This window comes from Neodiprion lecontei, chromosome 2 (genome assembly GCF_021901455.1).
Source record: "Neodiprion lecontei isolate iyNeoLeco1 chromosome 2, iyNeoLeco1.1, whole genome shotgun sequence".
Taxonomy (NCBI): domain Eukaryota; kingdom Metazoa; phylum Arthropoda; class Insecta; order Hymenoptera; family Diprionidae; genus Neodiprion; species Neodiprion lecontei.
In genome coordinates, this window is record NC_060261.1 from 35,000,221 (window position 1) to 35,020,620 (window position 20,400).

Sequence of the window (20,400 nt, forward strand, 5' to 3'; positions counted from 1 at the left end):
CCTGTATAAAATCCAAAATTCATACGTTACATATATTCCTACCTGCCAGGGATGTGCAAAAACTGCAGAGTATCAATTCGCCGCACGTCGACGAAATTTGTTTCCCGGATAAGCTCGAGCTTTCCGATTTTAAGGTCATTATAAGGGAAGAAAAAGAGAAGGGTAGAGAGAGTGAGAGAGAGAGACGAATGGAAAAAAAAGAACAAACAACTTTGGACTGACCGCGGAAATGAGACCGCGGCGAGAAGATGGATTGTTCGAGGATAGGATAGGATATCAAATTATAAACCTCGTGCTTCACGTCCGTATCTCGGCATGAGATTGTCACGCCCTCTCGGCATACTTTTGCCCCCGAGTAATTTATTAATGCTCGATTAAGCGTGCAGGATGGCGATGCCCCGAAGAGCTGAAGTTGGATGGGAGAACCGGTCAACCTTTTTTTTTTTTTATGTATTTGGTAAATGTTGTAGAATCGGATACTTGAACACTAACCGAGATACCCGCGTATCGAGAACGTGCGCGAATAAAAAAAAGATAAGGTTTAAAACGTTCAAAAGAGTGAAGAGGGTTTGAAAAGCGTTGATACTGGGGGAAAATGCCGATGACAGGAAGAGGAAACGAGAAGGAAGAGGAAGAAGAAAAAGAAGTTAGTTATTTTATTCGAACGTCGAGAGGAACGTCGCTTCTCGCAATGCACGCATTCAATTTCCCGTTCTTCCCGCAGTTTACACAACCAGCTACGACTCTTAAGGGTGAAAGTCAGAATTCTCAGAACAAATATGAACCGCCTCCCCCCTCCTAGGTTATACAAACAATGAAACGCTCACGCACGATATGCCACGTATCTATAGATCGTATGTATCTAGGTGTCTACGTTTTCAAAAAAAGAAAAGAAACAATTGTTTGTTGGATAAAGTTTGCTTTTGTAGAATCCGGAACGATATTTTGAATGTTAAGAAAAATTGCTTGTTAACTCAAACATTTATTGTGAATAACAATTAAACAAGCTTCAGTTTCGCGTTTAAATCACTTTTATTCAAAAATAATATCGCTTCAGTTTTTTATTGCTGAATAATTGAAACAGAACTCTCCTGGCTACAATATCAAACTTCTTCCAAAAATATTAGTTTTTGTCTGTTTAATATCACTTGGCATATAACAGTCACGTAACACTAAACCCCAGGAAAAAAATCTCTAAAGATATGTGTTAGCAAAATTATTAAATCGGTATTATTTTTCCCAAGACTACAAAAGCAAACTTTAAGGGAGGTGTATACGTATTTTTCCATTGTTTAGATGCAGCACAAATAAAAAAATAACCAACTCAACCCAGGCACAAACATTACAGTTTTTTTTTTTTTTTTTGAGCGGTAACATCTGACGAAGCAGATTAGATATGTAAAACAAATGTGTGCAACGAGTCAACGAGTCAACGATTCAAAGTTCATTGGTACAGAAGTAGATCCGGGGTGACTTCGATTCAATTAAAAGGGAGCGTAACCTTCGTCCGATTTACAACGAGGAATATATTCAGGTATCAATTTTCCGTCGAGAAACTCCCTAACGATAAGAGGAAGCTTTTAAAAGTCAAGCGATTTTGATCACGAAAGCTGACTTAGCGAGGCATGCCGCAGGATTTCTTGGCTCAATACCTCTAGATCGATGATAACGGTGAGAGATGCGATCGAATCAAGATTTGAATCACGTATCCTCACACCACCCGCGCCTCCATACAGCAGGTATTACCGCCACAGGTATATTTACCCGAATACAATTTTCTCCATATTCTACCCTGCAGGAGTTGCCCGCCTTGAATTCAACCATGTGGAATAAACCGAATTGCTCGAGCGTTTACCTGAGGTATCTATATAAACGTTGCCACGGCCATGCCGGGGTATGAATTCGACACTTGATTAATCCGGGCGATATTGAATAAGCGAGCAAAAAATTGAAAAATTTTGTTAAATATATTTCGCACTTCCATTCGTCGGATTTTTTTTTTTTTTTTTTTTCACTTCTTTTAACAATTTTAATTTTTCTCCCAGCATTGTTTGTTGAAAACACAGAGCGGCATTGGCGATGCGACGAGGGTGACGCGCCCCGGGGAGCCAGTATTAATAGGTCTTTGTTTCAAGGAGGTTTTCCTCTCCTCCTCGTCCCGGCTGTCTCCATTATTTGAATATGGAGCAGATATCGGTTGTCGATATTCCAACGTCACACCAAATATTATTTTCCAAGGAATTTTTCAAACTTTCCGCAAACGAGATTTTACGCGGGAACTCGTTCCCAACGAATATACGTACGTACGTATCTGCTGTAAATATGTACACGTTATACAGGTAACCAAGGACGTACGAATTTTGCGAACCCTTTAATTTCCCTCTCGCCGATTTCCTTCTCTTCCTTGCAATATTGATATTTGTATTCAAATCGGTAGCCTCGAACCCCGAAATCGTTTAATTTGAAGCTCTTCGTTAGAAAGACTTACCGCGGGTACGATTGAACTTCAACGAACGAAAAAATACCTACTCCACAGTCGCAATCAGTCACATTTTAGGGCTAATAAAGCTTCACCTTCAGGCATATCGTCCGTTGTTGGGGGCCGGGGTGGGTAGGAATTTAATTTTCTCAACGAGGTACGCAGGTATACATGCATAAAATAAAATAATAAAACGATCCGTTTGTATATGTATATTCCTTGAGTATACGAGAACGCGTATAATATCGTACCTATATACCGATGTATATTGTACGTATAAACGAGAGTTCCATCTGGCTGCGTACAATACACAACGAGTTGGACAAAGATAGCGGCAGAAAACGGCTGGCTAGAAGAACGGTTAATTGTACAAAGCGAGCGCTGATTAAAATAATATATTTACGCGATATTTTTTCTTTCTTTTTGTTTTTCTTTTTTGCAACAACGTCCGAGTAACGCCGCAACCGGGCCAAATTTAGGGGTACGCGTATGACGTATATACCCGAACGAACTAAAACGTAAAAATACAGTTCATCCATCAACTCACCATTTTCAACGTAGTAACTCGTCTCGTTGTATCGCTCGTCGGTAAAACCAGGCCTCTTGGCTTTCAGCGCTTTAGTTTCTAGCTTTGCCTGGAAAGAAAATAAGAGAATTATTACACTAACGGAATGTACGTTAAATATATTTCGATAGCGAAAACCGATCGACGATCGCAGCACCGAGCCGGAACTAAATCGATTGGCGTAATATATTATGCATCGTTGTTAATCTCGTGTCACAACAGTGCGTATTATACCCATGCAAGAATACGGAGTATGAGCAATTGCAATTAGACTTAATGGACGCTGCAATGTGCGGTGCAGCTTCTAATTATCCCATTAACAGAGTCGGCTCTGCACGCGCGGCGCAACGCGTTTAATCGAAACGACCGATAAACTGTCGGAGTGAAATATCTCTTCGTTCAAAAATTTCCCGCGATAAATAAATAATAACGCAGGCCTGCATAGCACGAGCGCTGGGATAAATAAATAACGGGAATCCTTTCAGGATATATAATATCTGGTCTATACGCCATGGAATATCTCGGAGAAGAAAATGCCTGTATATATATGGGGAATTCCACGCGGACCCAACCACTGTCTGATCCTCACGATTATTAATTTTTTTCAATATTGTTTCTGCTGTTTCCCAACTCTTAAACAGTACTTTCAATTTTTTCACATTTTTTTATGCCACTGATTAATTATTTATTTATTTATTGTATTTTCTTTCCCAAAATGAGGAAAAGAGAGGGAAGTTATTCAATTAGAGTTATATAGCTCGTTATTATATTACTAGCGGCACTTAATATCACGGGAGGCAATTTTCCTCCGACATATGGGCGTCGGTCCGCCGGATGGCATCCGCTCTCCAGACTCGTTGATGATCGAGCAAACGTAGACGAGGGGTTTCGCATGGTTTGTGTAACGCATAAAGAGGTTCTATTTTAGTTGGGGTAGACGCCGCTAATCGCAAGATGTTAAGTCGGCGAACGCTGCAGAGAAGAGCAGAGTAAAGCGTCCTGCACGTGGTTTCCTAGAGTTAATAATCTTAACAACGTTGCTACAACCTTCCCAAGTAACTCCGACTCGAGTTGTAAGTTGCAGGGCGGTAAAAATTAATTACACGAGAAAAGGTTACGGAAGGAAAATAAAAAAAAACAAATTTCGTACAAGTTGCCAACACCGTAACTAACGGTCTTTCGTTTTCTTTCTCTATGGTTTTTTTTTTTTTTTTTTTTAACCATTCGCAGAAAAGTATCATGGCTCTGAGTGAAGCATGCAACAACGAGATAATATTAAAACGACTCACGTACCGCCGTTGATACGACGACGATGTTATTTGTTTCCCTCTAGGGTGACCTATAGGTAGGGCTCTCTAGTGGCTGTACAACAAGTCGGGAATTTCTTTCAATGGACTCTAGCGAGTTTCATTCCGTTTCGTAGAAGAGTAAGAATAACACTGGAACAACATCGGGAAAATTCTCGTTCCAAGTCCTAGGAGGGTCAACTTTGTTTCACAATGGCGGCCTCTAAGCTGACTCTTGTACCTATAGCAACCAATCTACCCAACTTCCCGTCTACTTACCTACCTTTCTACCCACCTACTACTCGGCGCTAATCCCAGGTGTAAATATTACGCCAGAGCTGACGTCGAGGAGAAGCTTCCAGAGCTTTCGGCATATTCGGTCAGTAGAGCGTCTTGACTTTCCGCGACTTGAGAGGAGGCGCAGCGTCAAGGGAGGAAAATCTTTCCATTGCTCTGGAATTCCAGCAGCAAACTCGACTCGAAATTTATACATAACAATGAAACGTTACAGCGCAAGTTGATAATTAGTGAAACGTGATGGGATGGTGAAATTGTTCTCATTGATAGTTACCGCGAGCCCTTATGCGTCAATTCCTTACGTTCCCCGAGACAAATCGTCTTCCTCGGGGTTTCGAGCATCAAACATCGTCGCGGTATTTACGCATGTGTAAGGTAGTTAGCGCAACTCCTCCTGAAGGACGACTCTCGTTATCTGTTATGGAGTTTAGAGTAGTGTCGGCTTTATCGACCGAGCTGAATGGATTTCGTCACGGCGTCATCCCGGCGGTTTCCGCAGCCCGCTTCAAACACCCTGGATTCCAGTGACTATATAAGGATGAGGGGGGAGAGCACATATTCCGAGAAATGCGCATCCGCCGTTTGATTTTACCCGGGAAATTTTTGGGTAGAGGAAGTCCGCGAAGGGCAAAGAATCGGAAACGAGAATTGGTTATACCTTCGATTTGTCCGAACCCTCTCGCGTCCAATGCCTGCTACCCTAAACGGTGGCTACAGTTCAAGTCAACTTTTTAATAAATGTAACCTTCACACACACTCAAGTGGGTTTATACATATAAATACGAACTGAAATTTAAATCCTCAAATTCTTTTGTTCCCAAGAACACGGAGCGTGAAATTAGCGTCGATTTGCTCTAAACGAAATTCCGCAGGTCCGTACATCCAGAATATCTCGTAATGAGAATTGGTCGGCGAAAAAAGCGCTCGAACCCAGCGTTGAAAAAAGCGGTAAAACCTAGTTGGCCACTCGCTAAAACCGGCGGGGAGCCATCCGGCCGAAAGGTGGGTCGTTAGTCATCCGGCAAAACGTGGAACGCCTGTTGCTACTGGCACATCAACCGAAGAGGAAAAGCATAGTCGAGAGCTGGGATTCGCAGCAGTTTCGGGGTCGCCACTCGAACGTCGACGGGAGCCAAAAACCGCCTCTCTCAAAGAAGAAGAGGAACAAGAAGAACAAGATGAAGAAATGGTATGAATTTTTATTTTTACGTAGCTTTTTTTTTTTTTTTTTGTCCACCACATGGAAAGAAGATGAGACGTTGTATATTTAGTTAAGGTCGTGTTCAGGGTGCGACAGCTTGACGGTGGCTAACGACAGCTGTGACGCCCGTCAGAAACGCCCATCAAATATTGACGAGACCGAAACACCCACGCGTCCTATACGCCTGACTAAAATACGTATCTTACGCCTTTTTTCCTCACCCATGGCACGATCGCGTTTCTAATTTACCCCAATGCGTCGATGAATTTCGACTCTTTATACCATTTCATCGGATGTGCGATTCTTGTGGATAATTTACATGATTTTCTATTCGTCGATTAACCTAATTCCTTAGTACGGTTAATAAACTCGCAGTTGTTTCATACCGCTAAATTATTGGGCACATTTTTCATCGTACATATATACTGATAATACATCGTGCGGAATGATGGATAGAGTGGCTCAAGCACTGAATGACTAGAAAATACTTTAATTCACTGGGGAGTATTCAAGAGATTATGAAATAAAATTCTACCTTCCAACGTTCATTTCTCGGGGGACAAAACTTTCTCCAAGAGATTATGAGACGGTTTTATGAAAGGGAAAAAAGGGTGGGCGAAAAAAGGAGAAGAGAAAATAAAAACTAGAAACCTCGCATGCGATTCGTTAACGGAATATTAAGGCATTCGCACGACATAAACAACTTTTGCGACATTTTTCATACGATATCATTAAAAAAGCGTGGGTTCGATGAATATTTAATCGAGGTGACAAAAATTGAGAACAAACTCTGATTGTCAACATTTCGTTCCGAGTACGGTGAACGGATTAGGTATAACTATGGATTTACCCGATGCGAGCTTTCGCCCTCGTATAATAATCAATAGAATACATATGCATACATATATTTTTTATTGTAGTTTCAAAACGTGTGCCACCGAAAGGCTATCAAGTTTTTAATTGAAAAATTATCGGAAAGATTTCGCGCAATTCGAAACAAAAAGAAACCGGTTAAGCAAGAATGAAAATTCTTCACGAAATTCTCGAATCTATCGAATTATTCGGATCAGGCTTATAAACAAATCATCGGCAGCTCAATACATACCAAAGAATATTATTTTGCTTCGCCACACGACCGTCCGTCTTTTCTCGCTTCTGTTTACATATGTATATAATACATGTATACATGTGCAAAAGGAAAAAAATAAATAAATAAAAATTTCTAGTAAACAGGTTCAAACGTATTATTTAGATACAAAATTACGCCCAATAAAATTTGAGCTTTTAATATTGACATTAAGAGATTGCGCGTCGCACTTTTCTGTTTTCCATAAGAATAACACGGGAAAAATGGTTTTTGCTCCTTATGATTTCTATAACTATCTAACGATGCGTCGTATACAAAATGCACAGAAATATTTTCGTAGGGAATCGGACGCTCTACAAAGAAGTGTCTGTTATCATTTTATGATAAATCTACTCTTTCAAAAGTTATTTAAGGTCAAAGGTCAACAAAGGACCTTAATGTTAATATTATTATACCTAAACAAAACTTTTGATCCTGTTTCCGAGAATTTTTTTTGGCATATCCTAATATATGTTTATGTATATGTATTTTGTGCGTGTTTGTGTGTATTAAATATGCACATATTTTGAGAAAGTCTTTCATTTGACCTAAACAAACTTTTCAGGGAACGTGCGACGGTGGAAAATTGCAAATAATTTTTTTTTTTTTGCCGAAACAGCATAATACACAAAATGTCGCGGAAGTAGAAAATTCAACGGTTATAACTCAGCTCGCGCGGCAAAGGCATATTAGAGTATTATAAGCAGGAGGATCGAGGGGCGGAGACACGCGTCGCTCTTCGAAACGCGTAAATCAGGGAATGGAATGGGCCGATCGTTCGAGCGGCCTATCGATCGAAAAAAAGAATCCGGTAAGGTCGAGAAGCCGAAACAGCGCGTATACGCGTACGATACGTACGATACGTACCTAACCTACCTACGTACAGGCGGGAGTAAAAAACAAATACGCTCGACTCTCGGCTTATCTCATAAAATCGAAGACGTTTCTTACGCCGCCGAAGCAATAAGAAGGGCGGAAAATGGTAAGATTGGAAAAAGAGAATCCAACTGCAGACACATAAACATAAATAATCGAGCACTCGCTCACCTTTTTCAGATCCTTATTCGCGTCGGCGTCCTCCGCCTTTCGCTTCTCCGTAAGTTTCGGCGCAGCTGTCGTTATCACGGGCTCTCTCAGGGGCTTCAAGTCAACCTGGAACACGAAAATATCGAGTTTTGTTATAAGGGCGGAAATCAGGGAGGATCGCACGCAAAGGAGGGGGAGAAAATTGTACGGAACCTCAGCTCCGCAGGGCGCGATGGGCGTGAAAGGTGCGAAGGGTTAGAGATGCAGGTTCGCGTGTCTGTCTTTTATACCTGCCGACGCGATGCGATGCGATGCGATGCGCGGGCCAGATTACGGCACGTATTTCTGAGCCCGGCGATGCATCAACACTGGAATTACTCGGGAATCAAGTCTTGGTCACCGCCAGGCGCTAAATCTAGCCTTCGGGTTTAGTTCCCCCCACAGGTGGCAAGGGTTGCCCTGACAACCTCCTTATACCCGCAATGCAGTGCTCAACCGTCCGATGCACGGTTCCACCTGGTATGCGTGATTATTCGTTTGCTCGAAGCTCGCCTCGAGTATTCGAAATTGGGATGAAATAGGGCACGAGGATCGTACGGGCGGTCACTTTTCGAGTTTGCGGATGATTATGCCCAACTCAAGAATTGGTCGGCGGTTCGTTTGAATTACCGTAGAACGCAACGGCGGCGCACTTCGGCGCACAATACTTTGTTACCGATCCGTTGCAATTACGACATTTTTAGAGGTATAAAATATATGTATATACCGTTAAATTTTGAGAAACCTGTTCTACGATTATTGCGTCCAATGAGGATAGGAGATAAGATTGAAAGGAGAAGAATTCGTGACTGAGTACGTGTTAATCGAGAGACTCGAGACGGTATTGTAAAATAATTTAATTCTAGAGAATATCTATCTGTGCCTAGGTACATGTAATGTTCGTTTCAATTCTGGGATGACTACGAATTTCTCCATTATCGTGATATAATTAAATAAATGCATTACGTTGCGTGAGATAATTAAATTGCCTCTGTAATTTAAATCACGGTGAAAGGAGAGAAGAAATATGAAGAATGGATCGAGTTAAGTAGAATTGATGGTTCCCTCGGAAGGCAAGATTAGAAGTTAGAATACGTGAGTGTGGCAAAAATGAGACGAAATAAGGGGTTTAGAAGAACCGGAGATAGCGAAGAGAGAGAGAGAGAGATATATATATATGGATAGATAGATAGATAGACAGATAGATAGAGAGAGAGATAAGGGGAGAGCGAGGGAGATAGCGAGAGAGAAACGAACTGCGCTGGAAAGGCGCGAAGTGATTAGGCACAGCAACTTATTGTTAGTTGGACTAAGAAAGTCCGAGGCTCGAGGTAAGAGTAGTGTAGCAGCTCAGCGGATACATGGATAGCAGGGGTGGAATTTCGGTGGCGGTAGATATAAACCATCTGGCGAACTTTTGGGCTAGATGTGAAATGCAGTGATTCATAGGGAATTAAAGCCCGCGGAGCGAAGAGAGAAAGGCGCGAACGGAGAACGAACGTCGTCAGCTCGGGTGCAAATAATAGCCGAGAAATCATCATAATTCACTGCGGGGAACGAACGAAGGAACGATGGAACGAAGGAAGGAACGAACCCTGGAGGAACGGGGGAGGATATCGTGCCGGGAGGCGGCGGCACCAACCTTCCCTCGCTTCCATCCCTTCAACCCATTCAACCCCATCCCCTAAGCCCCGAGCAGTGCGTTGCGTGCCACGGATGCTAAATTGTTATTAATTTGTTAATCGTTATTAAATGTAACACTGGGTACGACGGAAATGGAATTTATGCATCTGCTAATTGCGGACAAAATGCAATTACTAATCACTGAATTGAACATCTTCTATATTTACGCCACGTGCGCGCCACACTGTTCACGGATTTATTAAACAGTTCGTCTACCATTAATTAAAACCTCGTAACAAATTTACTCACGATCAGGATCAGAGATTATTACATCCAACTTGCGCAGCAGTTTTTCAGTCACTGCTCAAGTACGGTTATATCTATTTTCTCTGCAATATTTCTCAAAAACAGAGAAGAAAAAATTCTACGACACGTCTGTCGGATAAGTAAAACCGATCGATTAGACGAAATGTAATTATACTCTTTTAGTTTTTACTCAAGTAATTAGCCCTTCCTCAATAAGAACGAACGTTTAAAATCGAATCAATCTTTCGAGTGTGTCGTATTCAGGAACCGGGTTGTTGGGAAAAATGTTTTCGAGATATAAAGAGTTCGCGAGGCTTGTCGAAGAAGGAGAGGATTACCATTTCAGCGTGGGATGATCTGAATATAAAACTCGATTGTCTGTTGCGCGTCGCAATTTCGGGTGAGAATGAAACCCCTGATTGTGGGGATTATAAGTGTACGTATCGACTCGGCGGTTAGTTTGATTTATTGTCAGAAGGAAGTATTATTGTAGGTGCACGTACCTAAATACAACGCACAATGCGAGGCAATCTACGTCGAGTGTCGACGTCGAAGACGGTCCGAGAGTCTAGCTAACGCAATCACGCGACTGCGGGTTAGAGCTATTGTCTGGATTCGTGGATGGTGAAGGAGGAATCGATAGGGCGTGAATGAGGAATGAAAATCGCGTGAAAAAGAAGATAAACATGCGACCCCGAACATTTCATATCCGCCAATTTCCTACCCGTAATCGTCTGAGAACACAACGCCGCTGCGCTTCACGCATATATATATATGTATATATTTGGTTCTTTGCATTACGCCGAGCGCCGATCTATTTTTGCGCAAATTGGTAGGTAGATCGGTTTCATTTCCGACGGACGTGATATTACACGTAATTAAACGTGAAAACTAACGACCTGTATAACAACACAACCGTTGCCTGCTTGTAATGAGAATTATAATAACGGCATCGGTTTAACATACGTGCTGACGTTATACATATCTTCGTGCAAAAGTGAAAAGTCAATTTTGTAATACGGGTTCGATTAAAATTGTCGTCAAAAATTGTTTTAATCACGGAAAGTATCGCGGATCGCGTGTCGCAGGTGTATTTATTCGTCAATCAAGCCCGACGCAGGCCAAACACCAAACTTTTCTGTCCACTTTTAATTAATATACTTGCCTGAAATTTCAATTTTTTATTTTTGTTGGTATATACATATATAGGTAGGAATATAGGCGTGTAAAATTTCACATGAAACATATATGTAACCTCAGTCAAATCCACAATCGAACGTGTACAATAAAGTATGCTGTGTTTCCAAGATCAGGTACAATAAAATGTCTGTCAAAATTTTGCAGGGTTGCAATAAAAACAGAAAAAAAGACGAAGAAAGGAAGAAAGTGTTACGGTACTTTTTTTATATACGTACATATATATATATAATATCTAGCTGTATGGAAATAATTGGTTGTTCAATTTGGTATTTTCCGCAACTCATTAAGTGCACCGAAAGGGTGGGAAATCCTTAATTTTGCCCATCGAGGAAAATGGGTGTGATAAAAATTTTATTCATGTAATTACAGCGATCGAGGTCTGGTTGAATTGAGCCCGCGAAACAGTCGGTGAAATATCATTACCAATACAGATACAGAAATCCCACGAGTATAATTTAATATTGGAGGAATAAAATCGTCTTTTTCACTTACAATTAAATACGCTGCACGTTTCCTTAACCGCTAGCCGGCCATTGAGACAAGGTAGCGAAAATCGTTCAAAGTGGTCGTTAGTTCGGGGTTAGAGGTACAAGGGATAATATAATTTTCGGCGTTATCCGGGTATAATATACGTAAAAGTGGCGGTGAGGTAAGGAGGAGAATTCCATAAGGTCGAAAACGTTGGGGCTGTGGGATAGTCGAAGGGGAGAAGATTTTCTTAATTCTTGCACGAAACCCGGTCGTTAAAACTATATAACCATCGGCTTGCGGGACGCAAAGGGGTGAGGGTAGGAGGGCGGGGGCATGGAAAACTATCGCAGCTATGTAAGCTGATAAAGTTCCGACCGTCCTGCAGGGAGGCATAATGGTGGGTAGGGGGCCCGTTTCACTTTTACGAGTAATTTGTTCCCGCGGCCGTTGCTCGCCTAACCGTTACCCGCCGCTTAACAAACTCTCTCGGATGGATCCGCCTCTCTATTGCCCTGGATATTAACTTTGATGGCTAGATGAGGTGGGCTTGCATACGAACGCGTAGATGGTCTCCCTTTTTTCCCAACCCATCCGCCACCACGTCACCCTGCAGATGCTAACTTTTGCTTGGAAACTTATAGCGGATAAAATGCAGAGCACGACGAAATAAGGAACGTTATTGAAAAGTGCGCAAGTATTGTGTATAATTACCAGAGTAATTACTTGACTCGAAAGATTTTTGTACGAGTCAGAAACGCCCCGCGACATTTTCCACCCTGCGGGGTATAAAACTGCGACCTCATTTGTCACTCACTACAGACTCAACGCCGCGTCGTCGTCGTATTCGATGGAAATTGGGACAAGGTGGTTTTCTTACGGTGAAACGGATGGCCTATAATTCGTACGGTGAGCCGCTGCAGAGGCACGTTTTTTGGTGAAAGACTCCGGAGCTTGGGGGCGGGTGTGACAAATTGACCGCCGCCTGCACGGGGCGTGATCGAATCTACGTGTGAAGTGAATTTCCCGTCAAAGTAGCGCCTCGAATACGCAAGGCGAAGGTTATACCACGGGAATTCGTCAACGGTTAATTCCTTAAAAAAGAAAAAAAAAAAGAAAAATCATGCAGGTACGAACTCGGAATAATTTCTGACACAACGCGGTCAACTTGTAGGGTGAGGAAAAGTTTCCGCGGTCTAAAACCAGTTTGTTACGAGTATACCGGGGGCTCCCCTCATTACCTAATGGGCACGAACGCGCCTCGGCGTAGCGTCATTCGGTCGAGTAAACAATCAAAGAGATTTCGCAGTCGGAATGAAAGAAGAAGAAAAGAAATGCGGGGGGGGGGGGGGGGGTGAAAAACCGCCGACGTGAATTCGCGGTGTTGCAGTCTCGAGATACTCTTCCAGCGGACGACGACGACGCCGCGACGAACGTCGAAAAAGAAGCCGCGCAGGCATAACGCCTGTAGGTACTAAAAGCGCGGGTCGTTTGCCGTTGGTTTCGGTTGTTACATTGGAACGTTAAAGTATGCAGCGAGGAATACATATACATACATACATACATACATATATATATATATATATATATATATATATATATATATATATATATATATATATATATATGTATATATACATATATAGCACGCTAGGCTTTGAGAACAGTGCGCGGACGGCCGCTCGTGCAGGGAGATAAAAGTAAAAAGTAACAACGTCGAGGGGGAAAGAAAGGTGGGATGGCTCTACGTTAAACCTTGTACGGTTAAACGTCGTCGGGTCCCGCGTTTCAAGTATTTATATAAATTTATAATATATTTATCGCAGTCACGGTAACGGAGTTGATGAATTCTTAAGCCGAGACGAGCCGGTCGCCTGCTGCCTCTGTGCCGGTGCGCAACGACGAGACGCGACCTTTTTCACCCCCCCCCAAGTTAGCTAGAAACGCCGGAAAAATTTCCCACCCCATCCGCGCCATTTCAAAAGGTGTATTTAAACACGGAATGTATTTCAGGGCGAAAGTGCATCTGAATAAAATCTGAATACCGTGCGGTTAACGGTACCTACTTCAATTAATGCCACGTTTAACGAAAATTTTTACCTTCATATTTCGCAACGTTAGGTTATAATGGCGGAGGTATACATTCCGCGAAGACGAGGGCGCGTCCCCTTCGAATCGAATTACATTCGCAATCAGATCTTCCTCCTCCAATTAATACTCAATATACCCATAGCGCAGCTCATGACGAAAATGAAAACAAAACGAATGCAATATATCTGGCTTAGCCAATTTAATCCCAAATTCAAATTACAGGACAAAAATTATCCTACTTTCCAGTTCTCTGACCCTTTTCCCCCTTTTGTACTATATGATACAGACAAAAACGATCGAACATTATTTGATTAAATTTGACTGAAAAAAAAATTGATTACGTATTCACGTTTTTCTCTCATCGCAATCGTTATCTCTTTTTTATTTTTTTTTGTTTTAATTAAATTGCCGCGAATTTACGTGAGCAAAATCAAGTGGCCCGTTTTCTTTGCGCTCCCCTCGATAATCCTCGCATAACCTCCGCGCACTTGGAAATTGTTGAAAATTCCGGCCGTGGTTACACGCAATGCAGAAAATAAACGAACAGTCTTATCGCCAAGTAGTAAGGGTCGGTCGACGCTCGGACGGCGAGTAAGTGGTAACGGCGCACATGGTCGGCCAATGCGATCCTGCGTAAGTAGTAACGCGGCGGTCAGGTCGGCCGGGAAAGAAGAAATTTGCTGGAGATACGAAGATACGATAAAGCGGGGGGGATTTATTTTAGTCGAGGTGGGGGTTTGACGAGGGCCGCGAGGGCGACATGAAAAACGGTGGAAAATAATACCGTCTTATTTATACGTTTGTTTATTTATTGCCACCGAAAGCTGTAATATGCACGGGAATAAAAATACTGCACATGAGACCAAGTTTTCGGAGATTCTAGATATTCTCGTCATGCTCGAGTTTTATTCGTTATCCGTAATATTTTTTTCTCTTTATTCCCTTATAGGTACACATATATATAGTTTTATCTCCAATCCGATGTCCGCAAATACCGAGGACCGGGATTACGGGAACTGCACGCTGGGGGTTCGACGTGGATTGCTCAAAGCTCGTCAAGATCCTACATGTTTGTCGGATCAAACTTTATGTCTAACAAAATAAGATAAAATACAAACAAATTTTCACATTTATGTTTCGTAGAAAGCAAGTACAGTAGAATAAACGCGGAGTCAAGAAACTACACCGATCTACTTTAAGGATTTAAAGACAACGAGTTGTACATCCCAGTATTGAATAATATTTCGAAATTGCAAGTGAATTGATATCAGAATAAATTTGCTCGCGCATACATATTCTGAAATTAGTTGGTTGAGTCGTCGATTTGTAAGAGAGGAAAAAAAATCACGTCGCGTGACTCGAGAGTCGTTTATAGTTTGCGGCAGAGGCGGAGAAGATAAAATAAAAGGGTAAAGATATGAAGGAAGAATCGTGACAAAACTAATAACTTGTAACGACGGTTATCTACGCGATCGTGTCATCCGTACATTATACACCTCGAGTCATTCGGGAAGCGTGTAAATACGATACCTAATGAGGTAGCCGGTCTGACAGGGTGGTTGGAAGTATACCGCGAGTCACGAAGCAGATAGCGGCTACGTCTTGGAGGATCATCGTTTGAGCGGAGCGTCGTAGCTAAGGGAACTTCGAATACGACCCGAGAGCCATTCGACCCTAAGGGTTAATTAACAACGATCGATAATCTGGTCACCGGGCGACCAACTCGTTCAATTTGTCCCCCAACGAATTGGAGCTTATCTCTCACTCGCCCTCTCTCGCTCTCTCTCTCTCTCTCTTTTTCTCCCCCCCCCCCCCCCCCCTGCTCTCCCGGTCCAATTTCATTTCCTCTTTGTTTATCCGTTGGTCAGATATTCGCGCAATTCGTCAGCCGGCCTTCACGAAATACACAAAAGCTCAAAGAAACGCTGATGCGAAAAATCAAGTAAGACAAAACGTTCAGACGTATGAAATAAACGAATCCAGGTCTAATTCACGCGCCGTACTTGTAACCAAACCGCTTTACACAACGTTGTACGATTCTTCATTCCCCTTCCCCTTCCCCGGAGGGAATTTGGTTCCGTGATAATTTTATTATTAATTGATAACCGCGAGTCGATCGTATTCCCGCGGGTTCTTCTCCTTGGTTAACTATTCATTGGTTGTCACGTGAGTTTAATATCCTTCCTGCTGTGCGCGCGGGGCGGTGAGGGGGAGAGGGTGCGGTTTATAAAGAATGTATATCCCTCGCAAGCGTCGGCGGCGGAACGAGCTCGGTTCGGTTTATCCGCTTTGCCTCGGCTCTTTAGCCTTGTTAAAGGAGTAAAACTAATCAAAGCCTGAAGTTTGGCGGACATTCTTCACCGGCTTTCGCGAAACTTATTAACTCGGCGCACGGCGCAGCCTCGCCGCCACATGCATGGCTCAACGTACCTGTACGTATACCTACCTAAACGGGGACTCTGACTCGGCTCATGAATTTATGTGCCTACATATACCTTACATGCGCACCCTGCAAAGATTGGCTGTGCGGATTACGAGGTGTTTGTGCCTCGCTGCTTTTTCCAAAAGCGTGAAAACCCCCCTCGCCGCCGCTTAATACGCACGTTCGGGGTTTTCTACGCGCACGCACACGCGAGTTGGCCACCTTTCCTTGCAGGCAGCTATCGTTATTCAGGGGATACACCGAGGCATAAAACGGGCCGACCCCCAGGGGCGTCGCAGACTCGGAAAGTCGCGAGGTCCGGAGCCCGATCTGAAAATCCGGTTTTCGAACGCCCTCCGAACGAAAAAGCCCATGAAAAATGCATGCGAGTCGAAGGGAAGAAGCTTCGCTCCACTTGTCTACCTCCGCTGCTTTTATACCTTCGGGTGGTTTTCGGAGAGGTGAAAAATTCGCACGCATTACGCCCAAGTATAGAATATAACAATAAATTACATATTCGTTTGGGAAAGGAAACGTATTCGAAAACTTGTCCGACTTGACTGTGAATTTTTTGGAAAAATCGTATTATTTCGCAAGCTTTACAGGAAATAGTCTGAAATTGGATAAACGATGTTCAAGACGAAACGTGTTAATGTTTTCCCGGAAACTCCGCAACTCGGACAAAGTCATTCGATGTTTCGTTACAATAACCGTCGACCTCGTAAAATATTCAAAGAAACTTAAACCTCAGCTGAGCGAGACAAATTCACCGAAAGGCAATTACGAGGTGCATGCAACTCACCTTAGTTATATCGTCTAGATCTCAGCTTCTATAATATATCCATGTTACGGAATCCACTTCGGCGCTGGGGCATTAATTAAAATTTTTATTGATATAAAACTGGTATGGTTTATACGGCCTCACGCGATCCTCGGCTTTTTAAACTCCCTTAAAACGTCCGACCATCGTGAGAAGGGGATAACGGTGGTAGTTTTTAGCCAGCGGCGATTAGCATTTCAATTACCTTGCGGAGGAGGGAAGGAAAAGAAATGTGAAAAAATAAGAGAAAAGAAGTATATAGACGGGTAAAATAAAAAATCTTGCCCTTCTTTTTTGCATCACTGGACAGACACGAACCGCGGGTGTTTTCTTTTTTTTTTCAGCGTTTCAAATGCGTTTCGGTTGTGCAACGGTACAAAAACTTGGTTCAGGAAGACTTGCTCAGAGTTTTTGATGCTTTCGAATTTCAAATCCATTCGATCAATTGTTCCGTAACAGCGTGAACGATTTCAAACCGATTGAAATAACGACACGGGAAAGACACTTTTACGAGTCAAGTTATCACACGTAATATAATTTCAAACTAATTTCATCCATGTTTCATTCGAATCGTCGAAAACAGTGACAGTGCAAACAACCTGAGACCACCTAACCAAGTTCCTCCGCATGCTCGCACAGCGTTTCGCCTGATTTCACCGCCAGAGCAAGACGATAAAAATTTCATGAAAAATTGTGGAAGTTGGAGTATCAGAAAGAAAAAGAAAAAAAAAAATGAACTTTGGACGTTCTTTTCGTTGGTAAGATATTTCGATTAGAGTTGCAAAATTTCCCTCGCCCTCGGAGCCGCGGCGGCCCAAAGGGCTGGGAAAAGTTTGCCGGTATAAATGCGGCACTGGCACCTCGCGTGCCATAGTGTGCTACCTGCATGACATGGGCGGCGGGCTTCAGCCCCCGCACCCCCCGCTAATTTTGATCCCGTTACCCCCGGGCCGTACCAGGAGCGCGGTGGCGCATTAATTAGCGTCGCGACGCTACGCCCCTCCGGCCCACTTTTCGCGGTGAGAGATTTAGAGAATAGAAAGAGGAGCGGCGGAAAGGATGGAGGGGCGCGGAGGGATGAGGGGAGAAGGGAAGAGGGAAAACCGGAAGGAGAAGCACACCCCATAAACATCCTTAGGAGCGTCCCTCGGGCTCTTTGAAGATCTTTAGGGACGCGCCGATGAAACTGAAAGGATGTGTTACGGCTACACCGTCTCTCCTTTCTATCCCCCTTTTCCCGGTATCTATCCACCCTTTCAGGAGGCAGTGATTCTCAGAACGAACAAACCCCGAACGTGTCGGCTTATCAAGCTGCTATTAAAAGTTGGATTCCATTATTTTCCTCTTTTTTTTATTATTCATTTTTTGTCCAACGGATCCGCATTCCTGAATATCAATCGTACGATTGTATAAGAAGAAAAAGAGAGACTCTGAGTCGGTTGAAGCATGCACACTCCGTATTTTCTTTCCTTTTTTTTCACACAACCAAAGCTAAAACTACAAGTTTTCAGTAAAGATAAATTCCAGCCTCGGAGTTAGGTTCGCTAAATTATTCATCGAAATTCGCTGCCTCCTCGCCGTATTGAAGGAGAGAAATAACGATTACAAATGACGGAGAAAGGTTACAGGACCCAAACAAGAACCGACTCTGATAAATGATGAACCGGCTAGAGCTGTCAATCTAATCGTGATTTTACTTACTTCTCGTTTTTTCATTCGAGAAAAGGGACGGTAAGTTTTTGGCATTATTTTTCGGTTAAATATTTCCACGACGACGAGTAAAACAACGGCTCGACTAATCGATCAAAAATGTCAATCGTACAAAAAGGCACGTACTAACTTTCATATTATTATACGAGGAATTCTCCCCTGCAGCGCAGAACTCTGTAACAAAAATATAACATGCCGCACTCTCTCTCTGGTATTGGATACGATTTCGATATAAACTGAGAAACTGTATTATGAAGAATTGCAGAAATTGTGTGGTTAATATTTATGAAAGAAAAACCGAACGTGTAAAAGAATAACGAATAAAATGATCAAGCGCGTAAAGTACGGTAACAGATAATACATGACACTCCTTAAAATTTATCATATTGAATACTTGCAACGATGCATCTTTGTACTTGAAATTCATTAAGCTGTGAACACAGCATGAACAAACTACGATTTTGTAAATTCAACTTCTCTTCAGCTTTTCCAATAGTGTAAAATATTAACTCATGTTTCATCGTTTCGATACATTAACGTCACTGACTTAAGCCTCGTCAAAATTTCATATCGAAATGAGAATAATCTTCGGAACACGGGACAGAAGGCGCAGCAAATATTCGAAGGAAAGTCCGCGCATCGAGAAGCATTTCGGCGTGCGAAATTGCAGCGCCAAGTTCGACGTCCGCGTTTTCCGAAGTCTGGATGTTTTCGCCGTGGGCGCAGACGGTCACCCTGAGAGGTTCCCGACCTTGGCGGGCTAGACGCACCGCCGCCCACCACTTTCCTCGCGCTCTCTCCTCCGCCACGGCATCCTTGTTTCACAAGCCCAATTTTCCATCCCCGACGCCCACGATCTCGGGGTAAACTTCGCCCCGAAACCCCCGAGAGCAACAGGACCGTGTATCGACCCTCCCTCTCTCCAAGGGTATGGAATGTAGGGTTAGGGAGGTCCCAAAGGAGCGCGATACGAAAGATTGGGTCGCGGAACCGGACGATGCAAAGGCTCGTCGTCGAATCTTCTTCGATTCCCGAAAAGGGTAGAATTAATCAGCTCGAGAGGCCGAGGCGCTGTTGAAACTTTCACATTTTACATATCGCGCATTTTCCTTTTCCGTCTCGAGTCCTTTTCGCATCATCCTGCGGATGAGTTTTCCTCGAGTATTTGGATAACTGGTACATAATATATTAGATATTCATGATTTTCTATAAACTCGTAGAAACTATTTAATTGAATTCGTTCGTGACGGATCAATCTTTTTTTTTTTTTTTTTTTTTTTTTTTACTAGTCCTGAACGAAAATAAATTTCATAAGTGGTATCTGGTGTACCAAAAATGCATTTTTATTCTAATCCATGGAAATAATTTTTACCGTTATCAGCAGATAAGATTGAGATAATTTTTTCTTTCTCCAAAGTAATCAATCATTCAATAGGTAACATATGCGAACAGATTATTATTCTCGATTCTTTCAGAAAAAATGTACGATATCAAGTGTGCCGCCAAACTTTGAGATGCTGTCATTTATGGAATGAGTAATCAATCAACCCATGGTCGCAATTTCTTTCGCCGCGAAATATTACTGATCCGTATCAAGCACCTACTTTACTTACTTTAATCTTATCGTTCGCGTTTTAATTGTGCCGTTCAATAATTTCACGAGCATTGTTGGTTCCTCTTGATCTCCTCTTCACATCGTACACTACATACCAATGTCCGACGACGTATTTTAAATGTATAA

The 20,400-nt window shown here is 42.7% G+C and overlaps 1 protein-coding gene across 4 annotated transcripts in view; it reads right to left on the minus strand.

Annotated features, from left to right (window-relative positions):
- LOC107217714 (RNA pseudouridylate synthase domain-containing protein 2) overlaps positions 1 to 20,400 on the minus strand; it is an 86,866-nt gene that overhangs the window by 15,010 nt on the left and 51,456 nt on the right. For all 4 annotated transcript variants that reach the window (XM_015655352.2, XM_015655351.2, XM_046731004.1 and 1 more), the window contains 2 exons: positions 8,002 to 8,106; positions 3,027 to 3,114 (listed from right to left, as the gene is read on the minus strand). In XM_015655352.2, the coding sequence (XP_015510838.2) occupies positions 3,027 to 3,114; positions 8,002 to 8,106 (193 nt within the window). The remainder of the gene's footprint in view (positions 1 to 3,026; positions 3,115 to 8,001; positions 8,107 to 20,400) is intronic.